Genomic DNA, 20390 nt, shown 5'->3' with positions numbered 1-20390 from the left:
GTTATTTTGAGTGTTTATCTTAGATGCCAATGCATATAAATGACATGCTGTTTGATATCACTTTATGAGCTTATATTTATAAATCTACTGTGTATGAAACTATTTCTTCAGGGCCCTCTGGGAGAACAGATGCCCAGTGAACAGTAGTGTTTGGTCTAAGACCATATAGTCAAGACAGTTGAATATCTCACATCAGTATTAACTGAACTAAAATAGTTTTTGTTTTGGTCATGGGTACTTCAGTACTGCTTTTTCATGAGTGAATGTTTTTATTCCTTTAGAAAGCTTTAATTTCATCCTGATCAGTCTAAGTAAATTACTAAAATGTAATTTTAATATAACTCTAAAAATATATATTAATAAGGTTTCTAATGTTTTAAATAATAAAATTTGGGTTAGTATTTCATGCGAGCAAGAGGACACTGTGGACCTTTGGTGTCTATTTCTGTTTTTCCTTAGGCTCTTTCAAGTGAATCATTTGAGAGACTTCCAGTTTTTAATAAGTCCGCATGGCGCCATTACAAGACCACACCTGAAGCTGACGATTGGAGCAATCCCAGCAGTGAACCCAGGGATGCTTCCAAATACAAGGCGAAACAGTAATTTACCACTTTTCTTTCTATTATAAAGTATCTGATTTTCCTCCAGTGTGTACCAGCCAGACAATTGATATTTTCAGCCACATCTTTGTGGTTTTATCACTGGAAAAGCAAAGTGATCCCTGAAGAAAGAATGAAGTAGCTTTTTCACCCCAGACAGGAAGGATAGCAAGAATTGGGTAGCCAGAGTAGCAATTCCAATAGAGGCCTTGATGTTCTAGGAGTCCTTGCCGTGTGGAGGTATCAAAAGCAGTAAGCAGGGTTTATCCTGCCATGAATCTTATTAAAAAGTAATTAATTTGTAATTTGTCATCATCCATAGAATTCACAGAAGAATGTTCAGAGAAAGTCTGTAGGTGGGTTGAAACTGGAAAAATAAAGAAGTTAAAATTATCAGTCAAGGTAAACGAAATGTGGTTTATCCAACAGAGTATTATTATTCAGCCTTTAAAAGGAATAAAGTTCTGACATGCTACAATATAGATAAACCTTGAAGTCATTATGCTAAGTAAAATAAGCCAGATCCAAAAGGACAAATATTGTATGATTCCACTTACGTGAGGCACCTAGAGACAGAAAGTAGGATGGTGGTCGCCAGGGCTGGGGAATAGGGGGCAAGGGAATTCAGTGTTTAATGAGGACAGAGTTTCAGTGGAGAAAGATGAAAACGTTCTGGAGATGGACGCTGGTGATGGTGGTACAACACTGTGAATGTACTTAGTGCCACTGGACTGTACACTTAAGAAAACATTTTTTTATCATCGTAACCAGGTGGTAAATTTTATGTACAATTTACCACAATAAAAAAATGAAAAAGAAGAAAATTATCAATCATAGAATAACAAGTTTCACTACTTTGTAGTAATAAGGACAATAATCCAGTCTTTGGTTTCCAATTTTCTTTTTCTTCTGACTACCTTTAAGCTCCAACTCTGCTAGCAAGAGTAAGGGTTCTGATTATTTGTTTAATTTCAAGTAACCTTTTAGTAATAGAAAAGCAGTATATGAACACTGTAAAAAATTAGGAAATATAAAAAAGCAAAAAAAGAGAAACTGCTGTATTCCCATAACCTAGAGATTACCATTCTTAGTGCTTTATCTGTGTTCTTCCAGATATTTTGCTATTTGTATATATGTATATGTATTTTTCCCCAAATGAGATCATACTTTTCATACTATTGTACAACCTAGTTTTATTTCATTTAACCATCACCACCTTTCCGTGTCAGTACATTTTCATCATGAAAATTCCCCTGATTTGTCCAAACAACAAATCAGTTCCAAGACCACATAACACATCTGAGTAGGTCTCAAGCTGTTTTTAATCTAGAACAATCTTTTGTTGTTGGACCATACCAGTTGTCCTGCAAAAATGTCCCACCTTGATTTCTTTGATTTTGTCTTTGAAGTTTTATTTAATTTGTCCCCCTTTCCCTGTATCTCCCATAAACTGGAACTTCATCTAAAGGCTCAGTGGAGCATTTTTTTTTGCTAGAATATTTCATAAATACTATTGCAGAATTACACTCTGAGACCCATGATGTCTGGTTGATCCACCATTAGTAATGTTAAGACTGACTGTAATTCAGATGATGGCTGTCTGATCCCTCCATAGTGTAGTTAATTTTCCCTTTTCAACCAGAAAGTAATCTGCGTAGTGTTATTTTGTCATGTTGTTTCGGCACCATGCAACCATCACCTAATGGTTTTTAGCACCAGTTGATAACTTTGGCCTTAATCAGTAACTTTATTAATGTTTATAAAATGATGAGGTTTTTTCTGTTAGTATCATCATTCCTTTGACAATTATTAGCTGACATTCTCCTGTAAAGTTCTTCCTCAACAACTAAGGTCATTTAGGTACCTTTTGAAGTACAGTTCCTCCTGGCAAGGCAGGATAAGCATTTCAGTCTTTCCCTTTAATTACCAATTTTCAAGGTAAGAAGTTGAGTTAAAAACCACCTTAAATTTGACCCATGAGTTTCTGGCTTTCTCTTTTTTAAGTATTATTATGGATATTGTAGATTTTTATTGCTTTGATATGTTTCAATCAATATTTAACATATATATAAAAAGTGTACAGATCTTAAGTTTATAACTTAATGAATTTTTAAACCTATATTTCCAGCACCTGAGAAGGCTGCTTTCTAGTCAGACTCTCCTCCTTTTTCCCTCCTTATCATGTAACAATTATTCCAACTCTGTCACCTATCACTGTATCTGACTCTCTCGCTGCTTGAACTTAAAACAAAAGGAATATATAGTATGTGCTCTTTTTGTGTGTGGCTTTCTGTGAGGTTCACCCATGTCATTGCATGCAGTGGCCATCTTTTTGATGCTAAAACTGGCACACCTTTGGCCATTGGAAGCTCTTTTGATCCCGATCCTTTGTGTTCCATTGATAAAACCGTATTCGTCTTTGAAAAAGCTTCCTTGCTTTCTGGCCCAAGATGATGTCCTAGGCTCATCTTACACTTTGCCTAGAATCAGCCGTTTTCCTCAAGGACCCCTGTTTCCTTTTAATGGGTATTAGAGACCCTAATCTGGGTGTTGGAGGTATACATTATACCTTTTCTAGTCCCCTTTTCTGGGCAGACCTATAAAATACATATCTTTTTTAAGATCATAAGTTCATATTGATAGTTTTATTCGATTTTAACATTGCAGTGTTTCTCGCTAATAGTTTTTTAATTTTTAAATTATTTATTTATTTATTTTTGGCTGTGTTGGGTCTTCGTTGCTGCACGCGGGCTTTCTCTAGTTGCGGCGAGCGGGGGCTACTCTTTGTTATGGTGCGTGGGCCTCTCATTGCAGTGGCTTCTCTTGTTGTGGAGCATGGGCTCTAGGCACTCAGGCTTCAGTAGTTGTGGCACGTGGGCTCAGTAGTTGTGGCGCATGGGCTTAGTTGCTCCGCGGCACGTGGGATCTTCCCGGACCAGGGCTCGAACCTGTGTCCCCTGCGTTGGCAGGCGGATTCTTAACCACTGCATCACCAGGGAAGTCCCTCGCTATTATATTTTAATTGTATATATTTCCTCTTACTCTGAAAACCTTGATTCCTAACATAGTGCAACAGAAAGGTATTTGAATGCAAATAGAGTTTATATAGCTCTGTGATTTTGTTCCTTTATAGTAGCACTGGTCTTTTCTGATGAATGATATAAAGGGTATCTATATTGATGTTTATTCTTTTCTACGGAAGTATTGTGATGGACCTCTGTGCAATACTGCCGGACTGGTCACTCACCTCAAATGATGAAGTCTAGAGGAGTTTGGTTTGTGCACATGAGTGTGAGTGTACACACAAGTGTGTGTAGACACCTACGCACACCATCCCCGGTGGAGATTAAGCTAAATTAGCTTGAAACCCGTGGATCAGTTTCCCTTGATTCCATTTTCAGTCGGTATGTAAGTCAAGTAGCATGTTGGGCATCAGTGTGAGCAGTTAATTCCAGCTATGGCTCCGGTAGGGGGACTTATTTGAGTAGCACAGAAGCAGTCTTTATAAACATTTAAGGTCCATTTGGATTGTTAAAAGATGGCCTTTGTTGAATATTGTTTTAAAGGCTGTTTAGGACTTCCCCGGTGGCACAGTGGTTAAGAATCCGCCTGCTAATGCAGGGGACATGGGTTCAAGCCCTGGTCTGGGAAGATCCCACATGCCGCAGAACAACTAAGCCCATGCGCCACAACTACTGAGCCTGCACTCCAGAGCCCTCAAGCCACAGCTACTGAAGCCCACGCACCTAGAGCCCATGCTCTACAACAAGAGAAACCACCGCAGTGAGAAGCCTGCGCACTGCAGTGAAGAGTAGCCCCCGCTCGCCGCAACTAGAGAAAGCCCGCACGCAGCAACAAAGACCCAATGCAGCCAAAAATAAATAAATAAATAAATTAATTAATTAATTAATTAATTAATTAAAAAAAGTCTACTTAAAACTTTAAATAGTTTAGGAGGTTGTATACTGCTGACTAAGTATGAGTCTTCATTTCTAATATCTTAGACAAATTTTAGCAGAAAGCAGTTTTTAAGATTTTTAAATGGTTAGCCTGATATTTCAATTATACAAATAGCATAATTGGTGGCCACCTTGGGAAAGTATTTAGTAGGTATGGTAAATTCACTAGGGGAAAGAGAAATTCTAAGAAAAGTTATTTCCTAAGCAGATTTTTAACTACAGCTTTATTGAGATATAATGCAGCCTTTTAAAGTGTACAATTCAGTGGCTTTTGGTATATTCACAGAGTTGTGTGATCCTCAGGCACTGTCTAATTTCAGAACATATTCACCGTCCCCCAAAGAAACCCCATACCCGTTAGCAGTGATTCCTCATTTCTAATCAGGTTTTTAACTGAGAGGAAAGAACTTTTTAAAAGTATATATAAGTCATTAAATGGTAATTCATTTTCTGTAGTAACTGTAGAGAATAATTCTGAGATAAGGCACGGGTTTTTGAATCATCACTGTAACTAAATGCTCTGAGTAAGTCTCGGGTAAAATAGAGAAGGTTGTCCTCATAAACTCACTGTGGTCATTCCCATTATTTTCTTTGTAGGGACAAGTTCAAGACTAACAGAACTTTGTAAAGAACTGAATGCTTCGGTCCTCTCCATGAAGAAAAGATGGTCTTCTGCAAGTCACCCAGAAAGAACTCCTTTCCTCCACCAACTCTGCGTGTGGCACTATAGTTAATCCAGTGTCTGAATGTGTATTTTCTCTCTGTATGAGATGGACCTTTTCCACAGAAGTTACCTGTAGCTACTTCAGATCTTCCACTAAAGTAGTAACTCGAGTCATTTTTCGTAGTACGTTGCCGTGGTTTGGTTGGCGCCTGTCATAAGGGGACACAGAACCTCGTTAGCACTTGCGTCCTCATACCTCTGTCCTCGTTATCGTAGAGTGTCTACAGTCTCCCCAGATTTCTCAGCTCCCTCCCCATTGCAGATACAGCCGATCTCGACTGTTGCTCTTTGTGACCAAATACCATGTTTGTCCCAAACCACCAGCTAAGGCCTGGGGACTCTGGAAGTTGAGGACGTCAGCTTAGCATGTCTTGATAATTCGGTCCCTGGGCCCTTCCTTTCTCTTATGCATCCCTCCTCACTCTCTGATTTAGACTTTGGCCTTCTTCCATCTGACCGGATTCTCGTGAGGTATGGGTACTTTCGTGTTAGATCTTCCTCTTGGATGCATAGATTTTATTTTGAAATTCATTTGTATACTTCCATTCTATCAATTAAAGCATTCCAAAAGTTGTCTTGGAATTTTTCACTTAACTGCTTGGTTTCAAAGATCTTAAGTGAAAGTCTACCTTCTGGTCATTATCAAGTTCGTAAAGAGTGGGAAGTGGAATTTTTATGCTTATGTAACAGTTTTACCTCTGAATACTGTCCTTTTGTCACGTTATATTCCTTTGTAGTTTTCTAAGTCCCTATGTGATGCACTTTACTAGTCGTAAAATAGACCGAAGGGAAAAGTTCTTTCTAGTTTATTTTGAAAAATGCCCCAGGTCTTCATAATTTATATTTTCATGAAGTTTAGCCGGTTTTAGAATTGTCTATCTGATTTTCAGCATAGTTTATTTTTTGCTGAAAGGTGGACTTGGCAGAGGACTTGGGGTGAGGAAAGAGGAGCCGTGTTGTATTTACTCTTAGAAACGGAAGCTGAGAGTCCAGATTAAAATTCACAAGTTATAAAGCTCCACAGGATGTGTTTCTCTTCACTATAATTTTTCATATATTTATGATCTACTTTGACTTCTGCTCTCTTTTAACATCCATATAACTGTTTCCATCCGGTGTTTAAGTATTGAATTCTCTGAGTTCGGAACTGTCACTTGTAAAGTATTCCTCCTCCTTTAGTCACAGTTTTCCCGTGGGTGGAGTTGTGCTCTGACCAGCTGTGCTTGGCTTGATGGCACCTCTGTTTCTCTTAGTTCCACCAAATCTGATATTCTTTCATCTTACTGTGTTACCTGAGCTCATGATTAGTTCCTTCATCTTTAGAAAGACCTCATCTCTCCCATCCTTAGAAGGCTCTCATCAGGGGACTCATAATTAGTCAGGTAAGAAAAAGACCGACGTACTTCCAAGATATGGGTGATGAGGTGGTCCATATGGAGGTCTGTTTCCTGAAGACTGAGTCAGTGTCTTGGGAATGGGGCTGTTCCGTATGATTGTTTCCTTGTGGTATAAAGATGTAAAAATAACAGCCCTTTATTTGTAAAGACTCCAGCTTTCTCATAAGTTTCAGATCATCTATCAGTATCTTACTTGGCCTCCATTTCCAGCCGTAGCCCTTTACACTTTCACGTGTGATACACTGTAAGGGAAGGAGGCAGCACGTTCGGGAGTCTTCCCTCCTGCCTTGTTCTTTGTGCTTGAGGAATTCCCATCGATTGATATGCCCTCACCCCAAGCTCCATGTAAAGGTTGCAGATGGAAAAGGTGATGTGAAAAAAGCCTATGATATTCCTCCCTTTTCGGGTCTTTTTCAAAAGTAAAGATTTCTTTCAATGTTTTAATGACTTGACTGGTAGTCCTCTACTGATATACTTTTTGGCTTACTCATATCCATCTGACACCAGGACAATCTTGCCTCACCTGTCTTTGTTTTCTGCATTAAGAAATTAACTTTGCTTCCGAAGCGACCATAAGAAGAAGTTCAGAACATCTTGCATTCACACAGTTTAGCTGCCCCAAGTATCCATTTATCCTTCCTGATGGCTGTACATCATTCTCTGAACTTAGGTGCATCCCTCTGGCTGGTTGCTGTGCTTTGTCTCTATGTATCTGGTCACATTTCTACATCTTGTAATGTACATAGACATTAACCGTCTTTCAGCTAAATTTGTTGAGTCCTCCCCAGTTGCCCTGCATTTCCCTCTCATTTACTCAACTTTATTTTAAGTATTTGGGGACAGTGTCTACTATTTGACGTAGGACCTGGCACATAGTAGGTGCTTAATGAATATTAGCTGAATTAGTGAATGGAGCTTGACAGACATTTACCTCGGATGGTGGGCAACATCTTTCTAAGTTCTTAAACTGTCTTTGTTTCCAAATTAAAAATAATTCCGGTCAGGGGCTGTGAGCTGTGGAAGTACTGAATTTCCTTTTTATAGTGCTAAGAGGTGACTTGAAAATGGAGAGAAACAAGAGGAAGGAAGTAGTGCTGGATCATGGGAGCCATCTGATCCTTTCTTTGTCTCTGAATGACTGATTTTGACTCCTTAATATAGTGGGTTCTTGCCATCCAATCGGGTGACATGGTTTTGTACCCTTGCTTATAGATTCCAAAGAACTTTCGCATACAGCATCCTATTTGATCCTTCCAGTGCCACGTGGTGGACCATGCAGATATTATCTCTCTTTTTCATATGAGTTCCAAGGCAGTTCAGTGGTTTGCCACGGTGGCATGGGAGAACCAAAGTGAGTAGTTGGGTCTTCTTGTTCCTAGGTCCATGCTCTCAGCAATGCACCAGGTAATTAGCATTATCTCTTGTTTGAGGAATTTCTTGGGTATATTAACCCTCAAGGGTAAGATATAAACCAAAATTTTTCTGTAGTGTCAGAGAATTTCATTCAGGAAAGGTTTTCTTTTGTGTGTTTTCATTTTGGCATAGTTAGTGGAGATAATCGAATGGATTTGGCGGCTGTTAACCTAGAAAGGCAGCCGACTTTAAAGTGTATAACTGTAGGTAATTACTGGAGTTATTTAGACTTAATTCTATGTTTGAATGAACTCAGTGCTCACTGCCAGCCTTCTCATACAATGACTCCACATTCGAGAGTCGACGCTTTTATCTCCCGGTGGACTGGATCACAGTTTCAGTTGGATTTTCTCACATAGTTACAGATGCCTTTCTGTTGCCGTCTTTGATGAACAGTAACTTGGCTGTCTCTCAGATTCTTGGATCACGTCTTTTTCCCCTCAGTTCTTTGGAGACATCCCTCTATTGTCTTCTAGTGTGTGGTGGTTCTGAGAGGGCTGAGTCCAGACAGATTTTTCTTCCCCTTTTGTAGATGAGCTTCTTGTTTATCCTGAGTACTTGTGATTTCTTGTTTATCCTTGAAATGCAGTAACTTCATTTGAGTGTATCTTGGGGCCAACAGTTATCTGTTGGCTTTTTCTGGTACTCAGTGAGCATCAGACGTTGACGTTCGGGCCTTTCTGCATTTCTTACCGGTTTATTGGCTCTCTGTTCTCTGTCCTTCACATTTATCTTTCCTTTTTTTTTTTTTTCTTTTTCCAGTACGCAGGCCCCTCACTGTTGTGGCCTCTCCTCTTGCAGAGCACAGGCTCCGGACTTGCAGGCTCAGCGACCATGGCTCACGGGCCCAGCCGCTCCGCGGCATGTGGGATCTTCCCGGACCGGGGCACGAACCCGTGTCCCCTGCATCGGCAGGCGGACTCTCAACCACTGCGCCACCAGGGAAGCCCATCTTTCCTTTGATTGCTTTTGGTCTCCTTGTCTTTCTTCCTGCTGTGTGATTTTTTCTTCAGGCCTTAACCTTCCAATTCACTGATTCTGTTTTCTGTGGTATTGATTCTGGGCCCCAGTGCTTTCCATGTGGCTTTCACTTCTGCTACACTTTTCTTTTTTTTCCCTCTGTGTCTTTCCTTAGCTCTGCCAGCTTTTTCTCTCATTGCGTTTTTCTCTTTGACTCCTTATTTCGTTTCTTGGGAAGCTGAACTCTGTTTTCGTGGTTTCTGAAATGATTCTGTTTCCAGAGTGTGTTTATCTGTCTCTTGCTTCTTTCATTCCTTTTGTGTTATTTGGCTTTTTTTCTTGTCGCAGAAGTATCGTGATGGCTTTTTTCTGCTTATTTGTTGGTCTTTGCATGGGACCATTTCTATCTGCCAAGAAGAGTGTGGATAAATCCTCCTTGACTCATCCTTTTTCAAGTGAGAAGCATTTGATCACCTGCACCCCTGAACTGTAAGGCTAGATATTGATGGAATGTAATGGCACAGGCTGTCTTTGTTTTCCATTCTGCTATCTGGACATGGGGGAAGGAGGAGTGAAGCAAAGCCTCCTTGGAGCGCCTTCCGTGGACACTGTTCAGTCCTTCGCCCTGGGGGGGCTGGGTCCCAATGGAGGAGACGATTGCCCTCGAGTTTCCCCATGTCCATTAGATGTCGCCCCCAGCAGGAGTGTGGTGGGTTCATTCCTCTGCTCTGCTGGATTATATGTAGTCAGTGTTTGTGTGTTTGGCTCCTGAGTTACTGTTTCTCTTCTCTGCACACAAACGGCGCACCTGAGATGTCAACCTCCCCTCCTAGTTTTTGCTTCGGGAAACATGCCCACGCAGTGTGCCCTCAGCTTGTCCTGACCGCCACCAGGCTTTGTTTCTCCAAGTTAAATGATAGGTAGAGTCCTTTGGAATACTCTCAGCAACTGCCCAGCAACTGTGGCCTGCTTGACAACTTTGAGAACCCTCCTCTGATTAGTCCTCAACTTGGTTGTCAGACGCTCTCCTGGAGTCCTCGGTATGGGGTGGTGGCTTTTATTAGTTTCCCCATAGACAGCTGCTTTTTCAGCTTTTGGATGTATGTGTTGAAGGGCAGGAGCACTTACATAAACGTGAATTTACTCTGCCATCTTCCCAGCGGTCCAGCTGCCTAAACATTGACTTTGAAGATAATGTCCTTCCGAATCATAAGCTATATGTTAGTCAACAGATGGAACCAGTATCGTTAGCAGGAAAGCACCATTAATAACTTAATTAATACAGGATTTTTGTTTATTGTTCTTTGTGGAAAGATAACTTTTAACTTGGGTTCCTGGTCCATTGATGAGAGAGATCAGTACCTTCTGGTTTGAAAACAAGGGGGCATGTGACATTTTCATGAACTTAAAAAGTTACCAGCCATTGACAGTGATTTATTAGTTAATTAAATTAGATGGAATATTTCAAAGTAGCACATAAGCAGAATTATCAAGAGAAGTTTAAACTATTTTTTACTAACAGGTTGCTGGTTGAGCTGCCCAACGGAGGGTGGTGACCCTGTGAGAACTTTACTGTGACACAGGTTTTCTTACCTGTCTTTTCATCAACCCATCTTAAAATGTGGTTCATTAAGAAATAGAAAGGAGTTAACTCCTGGTCAGGATGATTGCTGATATTCATGAATATACCTTGAGATGGTTTGTAGGTCTGGGACCTACTGTTACACAAACTGACATTTCAAAAGTGCATTTATGGGGGATCACAGATTGGGGGTTTTATTTCGCCTATTTGTAGGATTGAAGCCTCCTTTCCTCAGTGGGCAGCGTATTCCACTGGGTGCACTTTCCTCACCTTCAGAGCCGAGCACAGTGATCAAGGAACAGGGGTCACAGCCTTGCTCAGTGCATCTAACTCCGCCCTGTGCAGTGCCTTCCCCTCAGGTCAGGGTCTTGGCCCTGGTTCCGTCCTGGTGTGAAGTGCACAATGGGACACGTGTGCACGTGTGAGGGACGGAAGAAGTGAAGGTGGCAGACAGAGGAGTTGTGGAAAGGAAAGCCATGTTCATTCCTCCCTTTAAATAATAGCGAGCGTCTCCAACGCGCTAGAAGTGCCCAGTGCTGGGCACGTGGCAGTGGTGACAGCAGACGGGAGTCCTGGCCTCGCGGGGCTCACGTTCGGGCTGGGGGGTCAGACGAGACACTCAACAAGGGAAGTTTCTAGTACAGTTGGGAGAAAAATAAAGGCGGGAAAGGAGTTGCAAAGGACGAGTGGTGGTGGAGGCACCGAACCCTGTAACTGTTGTTTTCATTGTCACGGATGGGTGGCTTCCTTGGACGAGGAAGCGTTGGTGAGCCCTGAGTTCTTGTCTCCTTTGTATCTGTTCATCTGCGTCTGGAGATGCCGTCTTCTGGGCCTGGCTCTGCGGGCCGCTGTGAGTTTGGGTCCAGGAGCCGGCTGAGCCCTTTGCAGGGAAACATGGTAAGGTGAGAGGAGCCAGCTTTGATCGTCACATTGCACTGAATGGTGTGCGCTGCTGTTTCCTCGTAACGAAAATGCAATCAGAGCAGGTTCCAGATGTGTCTTTGTAGAACTTCAGAAATCATGATTGAAACCAAATCTTCCCAATTCCAGCTTCTGGCTGATGATGCTGGAGTCAAAAGAGCTGTTTGTCAGGAAGACATGAACGCTTGCGAACTCGTTTGAGACGTGGAGGAAAGGCTTAGCCGAGGCGGCTTCCCTCTCAAGTCCGTAGGTTGGCATTAGCTGTGTTCAACCCCCAAAATGAAGAAAATAAAATGACAGCAATATCGAGGTCACAGAATCCTTGAGAAACCATTGTTGCTGCCTTTTCTTTCATCTGTCTATAAAACCTGGATTTGAATTGCCCAGGATCCCAGTGATGGGGTCAGTGGAGCCGGACGCGGGCAGCTACTCATGTTGGGACACAGGTGGCTCTCGGGGGTGGTACTGCTCCCTCGGAGGCGGCAGCGAAGCCGGGGAGGACACTTTCGGTTTTCTGACACCTGCCTGGGTAGAGCCGAGCGCTGGAGCAGGAGAGGGGATGAGTTGAATTATTCCCATAAGCAAAGCCGATTTGTCATCCTTTAAATTGACTTATTTGCATATAAATGAAAGCACCTTAGGGCATCACTACTGAAAGCCTCCAAACAAATGTCTGATGCAGTTAAGTGCCTGCATTAAAAGAAAGCCCACCCCTTATCTCGCATTCATATCCTCGCAGTGTTTAATAAGTCCATGATAGTATTTGACTTCCCGTCTCTGTGTCCTTTTCCCTCCACCACTGCCGACTCTGCAGGGGTGGCTCACTTCCCAGTTTGAAGTGGTGACTTCAGTCTTTGATGGAGTCCGCACATCTCTTGAAAAGGATAAGCAATAGAGCTTGATGCCTGGAGTCCCACGGTCCAGTTTGGACGATTGGCAATATTTTTGGTGGAATTTTTTTTAATGTTAGAGAAATGAGTAGTAGATTTGTGGTAATAGTGGATCCAGGAAGCTTGCAGAGTGGAAAAGAGGATGAATTTAACCTGAAAAATATTTCTCTGTTCTATAAATCTCTCAGTGACATTTGGATTAATCAAGCATAATTAAATGTAGTTAGATTTTTGTCAGATTGTAGTTCAAAATAATATTCATCTATGAAGAGGGTAATATATTCTGTAGAAATTTTATTAAGCACTTTAGTTAAGCAAACACCAAGGAGAACAAAATCAGACTCAGGAAGGTTAATTACTAAAAAAAAAACAAAGTATAGTAGATTATGTAAATCATTTTAATTTTGAATTACCATGGCTTGAGCTTTAATTTACATAGAGAGGTATTTTGGATTTGTTTTTCATATCACATTTTCCAAAAGTACAAAATTGTTATTGCCTTCTTTAAAAGTTCTCATCATTTGAGGATTCCATTAAGTTTGCTTAACTTTTTCATGTTACATAGTTTCCAAAACTGAAGAATTGCAGTTGCATTCTTTAAAATGCAACTATTTTGGGATCCCACTAAGTTTGTCATAGTTGTAAGAAGTGTATTTTTATTTCTGTACCTTTAAAGAAGTGATCTTTTAAGAGAAGTATTGGGAGAGAGAATGTATGTGAAAGCATCCCGCCTGTGCCTGGCCTCTCCCTAAATAAAATGATTTTTTTTAAAAAATAAAAGTAGAACAGAAGAGTTTAGACTATAATGATAAACCTTTTTACTTTAGTAATTTCTTTAAAGGGAGAAGTGAAGAGATCAAATTGATTTTATAAGTTATATTTTTTTGTAGTCAGAGAATTACATTTTCACTACCCTTGCATGTCTCAGGGATAGCCTTTGATAAGAATCCCCATGAAAATCTCTGAAAGTCTATCCTGGTGTGCTCAGATTTGATAGTTCTTGTCTAAATTTCTAGAGCTAGACTTTCGAAAGTATTGTCATCTCAGGAACACAAGATTACCCAAGAAACTTGAACTTCGCCCTTATCAGCACTCAGATTCTATGTGCTTCTAGGCTTTTTCGTAATAAAAGGACACCTAAAAGTCCTTGGTTTAGTAGGTATACAAAGACCTCTTTATCGCGCTTCTCTGAGATTTTCATAGAAAAATCCTGGAATTTGATTTTGTTGATAATTTTGCTTCTTGGCTTTTCAGTGAAGATTCTGTTTTCCATTGGATTTGAATCCTTTTGGGATAATAAAATTTCACTTAAAAGCACATTCTATTAAATAATTCTAACTTTTGCCAACCTCAGAATGGCCTGCTGACTTTTGCAAATGGGCCAAAACAGCACAAATGTCAAAGATCATATGTACTCTAAGCAATATGTTCGCCCTGCAGTTAGCGAAGTGAAGAAATGTCTAATCCTGGCACTTATGACTGGCTTAATGGCTCTTCAGTTCATCTCTGCCTTCCAAATTCGTTGAAAATGACACATTTAGAATGGAATGCTTACTGATAACAGAACTACTTAATGTTTTAAAATATTCTTACCTTGAGAGTCTTTTTGAGAGAAAATGAAAAGAACCTTAACATTCAGTTCTAACTGTTTTGGCTCTTCATATATGCCAGGCATTAAAAAGGCAATGGCAAAAGTGAAATCTCATTGGAAGTCAAAGGCATTTGCTGTTTGGCCATGCTTGATATACAAGAGGAGTGATGAGGAGTTGGCGAAAACAGGCAGGATGAGTATAAAATGTTATATTGCTGTTTATAATACATCATGGCACCCCTTTCTTATAAATTCCATCTTCTTTTGTCATTTGAACTTTTATATCCGTGGGAAACCTCAATCAGTATTTTAGAAGGCACTATATTTACATTAAGAATTGGCCTGTGCCTTTATCTAAAACACTGCTGAGGTTACTGTTCCCCATGTTTAATCAGAACAAATGTTTTAGAATAATTACAGCTACAGCCTGTTAGTGTAGGGATCCGAAGACACTGAAAACCACCTGCCATTGGAGAGGGACCAGGCAAGATCGCAGGCTTCGCAGCCTGGCTTGCCGATCGCCATCAGGACGCAGGTTTTGCCTGGCTGTTATAACCAGCCTAAAACCTAAAATAGAAGGGGCTTGCCAAGATCCTGTATGTGCTCCCTTTTTCTCTAGCTGCCTGTGTAACTCTTCCAGGGGAAAGCATCACGTAAAGTCCTGTGATAGCTTGCTTTTTACTTTTAAAATTCCTGTTAGAGCTGGCATGTGAATTTGACCAATAAGTTGTGCATATGCTTAAAATTCTTTCTTAGACTAGACCAAACGAAATGTATCGTGGCTCTGAGGAGACAGCCAAGGCAAGGTTTACCTAGAAAGTATAAAGTATTACGTATTTTAAAAAATGCAAGTTGGCTGTATTCAGTGTCGGAGGAATTGAGCTCTGTTAACTCTTCCATTGTTTCTCTTATGTTCCGTGTTACTATTCTGTCCTCTTGCTGTGCTGTGCAGGAACCAAATGCTCCACTCTGATTAAAAACCCAGGCTGTGCTCGAGTCCATCCTGGACGACATGACGCATGTTTTAGGAGAGTCAACTCTATCACTTTAGCATCCTGGCTAACCCTGATCTCTGCAGAGTTCCTTGGTGTTAAAGTCGTCTGAGATTGTAATTGCTGCTTCAGGTTTATATACTCATCATGCCACCTGTTGGTCTAAGTTCACATCCTCACGAAAGTACATGAGTGCTTGTAACTTCAGTACTTCCCAGATTTAGAACACAAGTTGTGAATAGTTAAGAAATGCTTGAACCAAATAAGAAAAGTCAACGTGAAGTAAAATATACCGTTGTGAACATATTTAATGCTGCATTGAAATGTAAAGTCACTTGGCTGATTTTTTTCCATCATAACTCCTTAACTCATAAAAGCAATGTCTAAACTGGGAACAGTAGCTGATTTAACAAGAGAAGAAGAGTAACGTATATATGAAATGAAAGTTCATTACAGTGTTTGTACCCCTAAGTCCAAATCTGACCTGGTTGGCTTTGGGCAGCTGTCAGCTTAGTTACAGTGAAATGTACGCGTGCGTCCGGTGTTCACGAGCTGCCTTCTGGTTCGTAGAGGGAAGCCCGGCCCCTCGTGTTCTGTGCTGTTCTGTGGCCTGGCTGGTACGCACTGTTACAAGTGAAGAATTACTTTGGTTTGAGGTAATTTGTCGCTCCACATTCTGTGGAGAAAAGTGTTTTGTTTTTGTGATTGTTGGAAAAACATAACCGGGGGAGTGTGTGACTCAGATCATGTTCCCCATCAGTCGTGGAGCCATCCTTGGTGTGTGTCAGAGCCAGACGAGTCCTGGAGCACATGGACAATTGTGTACTACAGTCATCGAACAATAAAGTGGTAGTTGTGTTTCACTGTGCGTCAGTGTGGTCTTTTCCTGAGCTCTTGTCTGTAGTCTCATCCATCCCACGTGTAAGCTCCGCCTTCTGCTCGCTCGGTTTTTGAAATTCAGTATGTGAACAGCACCAAGCACCTTTGCAAGTTGCTGGGAATGGGCAAGAGTACTTTTTAAAATGTTTATGACCACTCAAAGGAAAAACGGGTTCTTTGGATTCTCTGTGGCAGGGAACATACAGCTCACCTTTTGGGGGAACATCCTACTGGCAAAATAAACTGCTTAACAGTGAATCGTTTTAGCGGTAGTTTTCATAATATGATCCAGGGATTGGAGAAAGGGGACTATATAATATTATTGGCCAAGCCAGGACACTTTTGACGGTGAGAAAGAGCACTGTTAATAATTATGCTGTAAACCATGTCAACAGATGTAAACTGGGACTGTCCTGGACAAATTGGGATTGACTGGCCATGGACCGACCACCTACCCCAGAATTACCTGAGATGCTGGTTAAATGCAGATTCCTGGGCTCTGCCTCAGCTCTTCTGATTCAGGTTCTCTGGGGTGGAGGCCTAGGAATCTTGATTTTAACAAATGCCCCAGGGGAATTCTTTAAAAAATGTAAGTTGGAAACTGCTGCCATATGCAGAAGATAAAAATCTCGACATTTTCAATTAAAGAGCTGTTGGTTCCATGGTCTCTTCTGAGGAGCTGGTGCAGCACTGACACCAGAACCCAGTGCCTCCAAAGACACTTGGCTGCACTTAGGTACTTCCTGACTAAATAAGAGATGGGGTCTTCGTGTTATTTGCCAATGTGTCATTCTTTTACTAAGTCTTCAATGATGAATGGGTGTCTTTTTTTCAAATTTGCGAGCCGCACAACTGCCTGTCCTGTGTTCTCATCACTAAACAACAAAACTTCTAGAAAGTTTGAGGCAAGAAACTTGGGTTTGGGTGATTCTTGGGGAGTGTTAATGTCAGGAAATCAGCATGTTTGCCTTGGTTCCCCTACCAGCTCCCTGTTAACTGTGCTTTAGTATCATCATCTATTAAATTACGGAGTTGGACTGCATGATTTCAAGGTTCTTTCCAGGTCTGATGTTACAGGGCTCTCTTTAAAACCTAAAATGTGAAGCAATTACTAATCACCTGCTTTCATGTTGTGCTGTATCTTGCCCAAAGAATACCATACCACTGTCTCTTGAAAGTGACAGTGGTTTTAGTTAGAATTCTTAAGTCGTCCATCCAGCAGTCACTGTGCCGACGCATCATGCACATCTGGGGAAGAGCATTCCTGTAGCAGCCACTCCTGCCCTGTTTGAAATTCAGCAAGTAAGTATGGTTTAGACTCACCAAGAGACCCTCACTCAAGAGTCTGTGGTTCCATGAAGCTGCTGAAGAGCAGTGCACTGTAGTGTCCGTTTTTACTTCCTTGTCCTCATTTCAGAATTCTTTCCAATGGCTTAACAATGTATGTTTACAAATGATTATCTGCTGATGTTTTCAGATGTTCACTTCATAGTAACAGAGATGTACTCTTGGATCACATGAATAAATTATAAAGCATCACATAGGAGGGGTTGCCTCTGGGAAGGATTGCTACAGACCACTGTCCACCACTAGAACTCTGATGATGGGCATGTTCTCTAGTTTTGCTGTCCAATATGGCCACCACTAGCCACCTGTACACTTAAAATGTGGCTAGTTCAACTGAGGAACTGCATTTTTAATTGGTATTCATTTAAATTCAAATAGCCACCTGTGGCTAGTGGCGACCACTAGTATTGGACAGTGCAGCTATGTACAGCCATTACACACTGTTGCATTTTTTAAAATTCACATCGAGTACCCATTTTCACCAGTCATTGGGTTGGGTGCTTGACAGTACCCTTGTCATTTCTAAATGTTGTTCTTAAAATGAATCCTTCGTCCTCTGCCTACTGATGACACTTTCATCAACATAAGAGTCTCTCTTTGGATAAGAAAATAACAAGATGATACCTCGACCTTTTCCTGTCCTAGCTGCTTGGCACGTCACTTCTCATCTTTGCTGCAAAAGGCATTGATTGTCACCCTCTTTGAATCCAGTTCTTTCAGAGGCTCACTTTGTTCTCTGAATTGAAGTATTGACTATAGCCCAGAGGGTCTCAACCTGGCCACATTGGAATCTCCAAGTCCTGGGGCCCATTTCAGATCCATTCCATCAGATGGTGTCTGAGAAGTCTTTTTTAAAGAGTTCCCTAAGAGATTCTAACGTGACAGGATTGAAAAACCACTGATCAAGTCCAAACCACACACCAGCCTCTGAGAGTGGCTAAAATGCTGGCAGCAGCAAATCCTGTCTCCCTGGCATAGAGCAGGCCTAGGGTCCAACTGATGTTCTATTTAACAGGTAATTGGGAAATACTTAGAGAAAAGGCCTTGTCGATTTGGATTTCGGACAACTGAGCAGCTTTGCTGTTTCCTTCTGTGCAAGAAACTCTAAGCTAATGCTACTCTTACTGTTTTCTGGCATTCTTGTCCAAACAGAATTTGCTAGTGCTCAAACAAAATAAACATGTTAATGATTTCAACAACAGTGATGGATGCAGAAGCGTTCAACAGTTCCTTAGTAACAGCTTAATATAATAGTGTCATTATTTCTAAAGTTAGAGATAATTATTGTCACCTTGGCACAATCATTGGAACGAGCTTCTTACATGAAAACTGCTCTTTTTCTAGGGCTTCGACTGGTAACAAAATAATAGTTTATGAAAGCAAATTCTGCCCCATTATTCTGGGAGAAGTCCGTCAGCCACCCTACAATGGAAGAATCTAAGGTGAGACATCGAATGACCATCTCATCCATAGAACAGCTCTGTTCAAATAGAGTTCATTCCAGGCCAGGGCCCACACCTGCTTGGTAAGGCCTTTAAGGAAAGAGTGTGCTGACGCCTTGTGACTTAGGTAACTCGCCCAGAGTCTTCCTGTTCACGGGCCAGCTGAGGGGTGACATCACCAGCCTCCCCCGTTCAGCATTCTCAACAAGTGGTTTCTCATAAATAGAAAATCTACTTTTACAAATCTATTTTTTTCTATTTTCCCCCATTCTGAGTAGGAGTTAGCAATCTTTCTTAGCACTCTGGGAAATTTAGAGCACTCCACCCCAAAGAGATTAGTAAAAAAAAAAAAAAAAAAAAAAAAGTGAAATTAGTAAATTAGTCAAATCATTGTCAAATTCTATTTGGCACAGTCCGAAACATGGACTGTTCATCAAGAACTCAGTAAAGCCAGAGGCTGGGCCAGTCAGGAGAGGTCAGAATTGAGAGTCGTTACTGAACTGAAATTGCGGTGGGGGGAGGGATGGTGTCCTCTTTTGTCTTTATATCTCCAGCACCTACGAGCTCACGTAAATGTTTACTGAATGCTTCGGACAGGAATGTATGTGAGACCTTAAGTTAAAATGCAGATCAAAGGCAACCATGGAAAAATAAGTTACTCTAGAAAGGAGCATGGCATACCTTGATACTGGATGGCTGGAAGTGAGTCCCAGCTTAAACTGGCTATGGTCAACCTCCAATGACCAGAAAAACAAAAACAAACCAGGGGGAGCATAGGTAGGAAACAGATTCTGCCTGATAGGCAGAAACTGTATTCCTTGGCTTATTTCAGCAAGAATGTGTCCAGCGATCAAAGACTTTGGTTAGCTACCCTTTCACTTCTTGTCTTCTTGGTATAGCCAAATATGAATTGGAGGATATGTACAGAGAACAGAGAAGGAATCTCTTAAACTTCCTTCTCTACCAGCCACGGCTCCATGTTCATGAGTTGAGGACCCAACCCTTCCTTTCCTCATGGATCAATTAGCCTGTTCATTTGGGTCCAACATCTCCCATTATACCTATTCCATGCTTCTCTTGTGGATGTCAAGACTCAAGAGAAACATTTCAGGAGTCCATCACGAGTAGATGTAGGAATGTTAAAAAGAGGAACACAAATCTCTCTATCTGCATGAGGATTACTTCTCCTCAACTCTGTTAGGATCTGGAAAAAGGTTCAAGGGTTTATGACCATTGTCTTCAGTCATAGAATTATGGCCCCCCAAAGATGTTCATGTCCCAATCCTTAGAACCTGGGAATGTGTTTTATTACATGGCAAGAAGGAATTAAAGTTGCTGATGACCTTAAAATAGGGAGCGTGTCCTGGATTATCCTAGTGGGCCCAATGTAATCTTAAGGGCCCTCATACATAGAAGAGAGAGGCAGAAGGAGTGTCATAGTGATGTGATGTGAGAAAGATTGGACTGGCCATTGGCAGCTTTGAAGATCGAAGGGGGCCACGAGCTAAGGAATGCAGGCTAGAAAATGCAAGAAAATGGATTCTCCCCTAGAGCCTCCAGACAGGAATGCAGCCCTGCCAACACCTTAATTTTAGTCCAGTAAGACCCATTTTGGACTTCTGACCTCCAGAACTGTAAAATAGCATACCTGTGTTGTTTTAAGCCACTGAATTTGTTACAGCAATAGGAAACTA

The 20390-nt window shown here is 41.2% G+C and overlaps 1 protein-coding gene across 1 annotated transcript in view; it reads left to right on the top strand.

Moving 5' to 3' along the window:
- PDK3 (pyruvate dehydrogenase kinase 3) overlaps positions 1–9119 on the top strand; it is a 75015-nt gene extending 65896 nt beyond the window's left edge. Inside the window, exons 11-12 of the mRNA XM_081222374.1 lie at positions 460–599; positions 5156–9119. Coding sequence (XP_081078500.1) covers positions 460–599; positions 5156–5186 — 171 coding nt within the window. The 3' untranslated portion in view covers positions 5187–9119. The remainder of the gene's footprint in view (positions 1–459; positions 600–5155) is intronic.
- The last annotated feature ends 11271 nt before the right edge of the window (positions 9120–20390 follow it).

Source organism: Mesoplodon bidens, assembly GCF_964165515.1.
Source record: "Mesoplodon bidens genome assembly, chromosome: X".
NCBI classification, from domain to species: domain Eukaryota; kingdom Metazoa; phylum Chordata; class Mammalia; order Artiodactyla; family Ziphiidae; genus Mesoplodon; species Mesoplodon bidens.
Note: the sequence above shows the minus strand (reverse complement) of the source record. Positions and strands in the feature narration are given on the sequence as shown.